The following is a 5,437-nucleotide window of genomic DNA, read 5'->3' on the forward strand; positions in this document are numbered from 1 at the left end:
CTGTTTTATTTCACTTTGAAATCTTGATTTATTTTCACTTTGAAATGTTGCCACGGACAAAGTGATAGGTCCATGGCAAAAGAAATGGAACATCAGAGGTGAAAAGCTGATACTCAAAGAATTGACAAAAAGTTAAATTCGAAGCCGTCAGAAACATTCTTAACTCGGATAAGTTATGATTGAGGGAATATATTAGTGAGTTAGGCTGTTTTATTTCACTTCGAAATCTTGATTTATTTTCACTTTGAAATGTTGCCACGGACAAAGTGATAGGTCCATGGCAAAAGAAATGGAACATCAGAGGTGAAAAGCTGATACTCAAAGAATTGACAAAAAGTTCCGTCGCCGGGACTTGAACCCGGGTCTCTCGGGTGAGAGCCGAGTATCCTAACCACCTAGACTACGACGGATGATGTCCATTTTGTCATAGAACATTATTTAGCTGAAAAACTATCTGTCGGAAAACCAAAAATCAGCACACAACCGAAGGCCAGTATAAGGATAAACAATGATGCAGAATAAATTTTCAGATGGAGTACAATTTTATTGATGCGAAGATCTAGACGCCGATGCTCAAATTGTCAAAACGACATAAAACAATGCATGTTGCTTGTTGCCACGCTTAAAATCACGACTCCTGGCTCAGCTTGGTGTCCGAGACGGCCTCTATGGCTTCTCCGAGAGGCCACTTGGCCTCGATGAAGTACTCCCCGTGCTTCACCTTCTGCACCACCGTGACCTCCTTCGTCGGCGCCAGTCCGAATCCGTCCACGAGCAAGGAGTACTGGTATACCAGGTCCATGCAGACGTAGGGCGCGTTCGAGGCCCGGACCCTGGGGTACGCGGCCTTGGACTCCTCGAAGCTCAGCGGGCAGATCTCCTCGGCGGCGGCCCTGAACGCCGCCGGCGTGGTCTTGCCGCTCGTGGCGTTGCCGTCGATTAGGCCAACCTATATACGTAGAGATTAGACGGTGAGCGCATTAAAAAAGCTTCGGTCCTGCCGTAAAACGGATCAGCTAGTACTACCTGCGAGGCCATGTAGTAGAAGCTGGACATGACGTAGAGGTCGGCCTGCCCGGCTCCGCCGCCGCCGTTCCACGCGCCGTTGAAGGTGCAGTTCTTCGTCTCACAGGGTGCGCTCAGGTTTAGCGCCTTGGCCACGTCCTCTCTGCATCTGTCGTATGCCGCTCCTTGCGGTGACGCCGTCGCATCGTACTGGTCTCCGTTGTACGTGTAGTTGCCGATGAATCCGCGCAGCATGCAGTTGCTGAATGATCCGTTCTTTGCCTTGAAGATCTCCACACGAGAAGCATCCGAGCCGTAGTGCAAATAGCTGCAACACGAACATCATACAACAACTCATTCTAGCTAGGGCGGTCTCTGTTGATTACAAGTCCTAAAATATAAAAGAAACATTACAAAATCCCAGTTTCTGGGAAAATTTAAAAGTTTTTTTTAACATAAATTGTGGATATACCATATAGTCACAAGAAGGTAAGTATCATCTGAAAAACAAATCGGCAAATGTTTGCTAGCAGTTGATAGTGATATATTGAGCTTCTGATGTTGCTTTCTCCTTTCCAATTCAAACAATTTTTATGTTTTCCTATTATCTAGATTTTCAGTCATCTGCATCCATTAATCGATTCATCCTACGTGATACATGCACGTAAAAATTGAGCAATTTACCTATGTACTTCCTCTACTTTTAATTAACCTAGATTCTAGGTCTAGTTAATGTCCAAATTTATGAAGTTTGACTAAATATAAAGGAAAAACATCCAAATTTGTAATATAAATTCCATATTATTTGATTCAACATAAACATATTTTCATAATATTTGTATTTTCTATTATAGATGTTGATATTTGTCCTTTATGCTTAGTCATAATTTTAAAAATTTGACTTAACTAAACCAACACGCAATGTTATTATAAAAGGAATGAGTAGCTTAGACCGAAATGTCAGTTTGCAACAAAAAGAGAAGAAGATTAGAACGAAATGTCTCGACCATATGAGGAGCAAGGTGGGAGGAGGATGGAGAGAGAGAAATGTTGCCAATATTTTGCTTTTATCCTTTTCTAAATTTCCATGATTTTGTATGTCCTTTCCTTAGTGCAGGTCTTTTTTGGGTGACATTTATTGTCGTTTGACGTGAAGCCATATGTCTACCACCTTATACTGGTCGTGAGCAGCACCTCAGGTTTGGTATTTGAGGGCAATAGTTCAAGTAAAAAAGTAGTTTTATTTTTTCTTGTAAGGGATTTTGTACACCCACGCATGGGTGTGGGTGTTTCCATCACCGTCCATTGTGCTTTGAGATGCGGATAAAAAGAGAAGCGGGAAAGGAATCTTTCCATCTACCATGGTGGAAACAAATCTAGAGGAATAAATGAACGGTGACGGAAATACCCACACTCATGCGTGGGTGTACAAAAGTATTTCCGATCACAAATTTTGTTTTGCAATTTGGTGCCACTTGATCCTTTTGTAGAAACACACTTCAATAGTTTTGGTTCTGCATCTTTTCTTGTACCATTTACCATGATGTGCTACAATTATAAATGGTTTATAGAATACAATATTTTTTCATGCATCTTTGGTACCACAAAGTATGTCCATGCTTGACGTACAACCCTTAAAGTTTACCATTTTAAAAAATAAAAAAATCTTGGAGCCGAAAACCTCCTTTGTAGCTTGAGACGTGACCACCCGATTTTATTAAAGAACTCATTTTTTAAATCTCATTTGTTTTAACTTAAATGTAAAAATACCGATAAATTTCCATTATGTAATCATATTTTTTTACCAAAATAGCTTCGCATAGGTTATCAGGGAGGAAAATCAAGTTTTTTTTTTGCCTTTTCAAAGTCACAATTGTCTGATTCTGGTGTCACCCAAAATACAACTTTTGTTTGAAAATACGGTTCACGAAACATACATCTGTATTTATCCTTGAAAAAATCTGTTTTTTTATTTTAAATACCATTTTTCAACAATTCGAAAAAATGGAGCTCCCTGACGCTCGGGCTCTAAAACGCCTCACTCACTTAGGGGCCATGTAAATTTGCACTATTTTTTAAAAACAAAGCAAAAGATTACCCATTTTCATTGATTAAGAATACTAATATTAATTCAAACCAACAAAACGGATCCAACCTGTGAGCATATACATTGTAATCTCTTCCTTTGAGATATTCTTTGGTAACGTACGGATCCTTCCCGTCAGGCTTAGCGGGAGAATTAGCAGCAGCATCCGGGGAAATTGCATAAGCCATTTGCACAGAAGCACCTCCAAGATCAATAACACCTACCGTTTTTGCGTAGTCCCCTCCCAGTTTGTCCAACAAATAATTCAGAGCAACCTACAAGCACAGCATGTACTTGAATACACAGTGCAGAAATTTCACGTATATGTGTGCGAGAATAAGGTCGCCAGCAATACCCATAGGTAAGATCCTTCTTGAGATCCCTCGAGGATGTTGATCCAACTAGGATTGTACTGAAAGTTGCTCCTGGTGTGGACAACATCCCTGACCTGTAACATGGATAATAACTCACTTCTCTCAGTCCGTCATGCATGCATATATCGATATTTCGTATTCCCTACAAAAGAGTATATGATATGGCTGCCAGCTAGTATGTTTTCTACAAAATATATATGGATGCCGGGTATTAAAACAAGAGTGGTACTCTAAGCCATAGAGATGGAGATTACTGCTTCTAGAATCTGCTCGGCCTGCTCCTCTCCTATAATTCTGAGTCCAGCCGTCGCCTGCACGTTGCGTTCAGGAATTTTAAGTTTCAGATCCGAGCTTCAGTTCCTTTAAAAGTTATACAATTAATTGACTTTTAAACTAGTTTTCATGTAATTTTTCTGGTGTCAGGTAGTTTGTTAGACGGACCCCTAGTTTAAGTGGTGTTCTTCTCATGAGCCACCGAGGCACGATGCTCTTGGCTGTCTCCAGCAGGGGAACTATGGATGTCGCGGCCTCCTGGGGCCGTCCGGCATACGAACTCAGTCCCGGCTCCACCTGCACGCGCGCACCAGCAAATTGTTGAAAAGAACGGCTAATAGCCTAATGGAGGAATGCACGTAACCTGTGCGCAACGTAGGTACCTTGGCGAAGACCTCGATGTCGTCCCCGATCTCCACGAGCTCCATCCTCTTGTCGAAGTGGAAGACATGCACGCGCGTGCCCGTGCTTCCGGCGTCGAAGATCACGGCGTACTTCCCTGGCGCCGCCCCAAGCTTATCAGGCTCGTCGACGATGGTGCCCGCCTTCCGGCCAAGCACCGCGTCGGCAGAAGCCACGAGCGGGTGCGAGGCCAGGAGGAGAAGGGCAAGGATGATCATGGCGTGAGCCATCGCTAGCTAGCGCTGCGGGCGTGCTCCCGTACGTCGCAGGAGCTGGGCTGCTTCCTCCAGAATGCTGGACTGGTGGATTGCAAGGTTGTGGTTTTATAGCGTCAGAGAGGTGCATGTGATTCAGACGTGCAAGTGTGAAGGGAACCTCTAACTGATTGAACTGTCTGGACCCGATCACCTTCACATAATGAGTCAGGCAATACAAGCGCCGCCGTGCTAAACTGTACCGTGCCGATCGTGATCGGATCTGTAGATGTGGATGCTTCACCTAAATGTATATATGTGGGGATTGTGAATTTGTGATTCCCGCAGAGCCAATCAGTCTCCGCGTGCAGCACGCTGCATGGGCAAGTATATATTTTTGTAGGGCGAAACCAAGGCCATATTCGCTTCTCGCCTGGTGTAATTCGAACTCGGAATGTTACTTATTTATCGGAGTAATTTAGGACATTCTCATTTTTTTGATAAAAAATGTTTCATTACTTAAAAGTTTAATCATTAAGCCCTTGGAATGCACAGCCGCACAAATATCCAAGGTCTAATGATACAAAAGGTAAAACGTAAATGGCCCAATGCAAGTGATCATCTCATAATATGTATGAACGCTAAAAAGATGGAAGTCTAATCCGAAGATCATCTTGTCATTCATGTTGAGAAAAAATATCTATCGCAGTATTCTTCAACCGAGTAGATACCTTCATAAAATGGGTCGCGATTCTTCATGCGCCGAAGAGGTGACCATGAACGGAGCAAACCAGTGCACAGGTAGATAACCTGCAAGATATAATAATTTTTATAAATTAAAACCTCGTCGTTTCTACATAGTCTCACCCTAATAAGTAGATCAACCATATTTAGCCGGTTGCCGAATATATTAGCAACGCTACGTGACGGGTATAAACTAGCTAGAACACATTTGGATGCTTGCCTTGGACAAGCACGATTCCATCTAAACGTCACATTGGCATGTGAAGTATACGATTCGTGACGAACAATATTATATAGTGCAGGATATTGTTCACAAAGAGTGGCATTACCAAGTCACTTATATTTTCATAACCTTATGT

The 5,437-nt window shown here is 42.6% G+C and overlaps 1 protein-coding gene and 1 non-coding gene across 2 annotated transcripts; both read right to left on the reverse strand.

Annotated features, from left to right (window-relative positions):
- Nucleotides 1-337: 337 nt before the first annotated feature.
- TRNAE-CUC lies at nt 338-410 on the reverse strand. Its single transcript has one exon. It is a non-coding gene; the product is annotated as a tRNA-Glu (tRNA).
- A 218-nt stretch (nt 411-628) lies between these two features.
- LOC124681545 (probable apyrase 3) lies at nt 629-4,370 on the reverse strand. The gene is made up of 7 exons (XM_047216445.1): nt 4,122-4,370; nt 3,907-4,035; nt 3,720-3,776; nt 3,447-3,539; nt 3,161-3,366; nt 1,027-1,333; nt 629-949 (listed from the first exon to the last, which is right to left on the reverse strand). The coding sequence occupies exons 1-7, from the start codon at nt 4,368-4,370 to the stop codon at nt 629-631; spliced, it is 1,362 nt and encodes a 453-aa protein (XP_047072401.1).
- Between the last annotated feature and the right edge of the window lie 1,067 nt (nt 4,371-5,437).

Source organism: Lolium rigidum, unplaced genomic scaffold (genome assembly GCF_022539505.1).
Source record: "Lolium rigidum isolate FL_2022 unplaced genomic scaffold, APGP_CSIRO_Lrig_0.1 contig_46252_1, whole genome shotgun sequence".
In the NCBI taxonomy this organism is placed as follows: Eukaryota; Viridiplantae; Streptophyta; class Magnoliopsida; order Poales; family Poaceae; genus Lolium; species Lolium rigidum.

Excerpts from the sequence above, each read along its gene's own strand:
- LOC124681545 (XM_047216445.1), bottom strand. The coding sequence starts at position 4,370 with ATGGCTCACGCCATGATCATCCTTGCCCTTCTCCTCCTGGCCTCGCAC. Across the intron at positions 3,540-3,719 it reads CCGAGCAGATTCTAGAAGCA|GTCAGGGATGTTGTCCACAC; the intron begins GTAATCTCCATC and ends TCCATGTTACAG. Across the intron at positions 950-1,026 it reads TCTACTACATGGCCTCGCAG|GTTGGCCTAATCGACGGCAA; the intron begins GTAGTACTAGCT and ends CTACGTATATAG.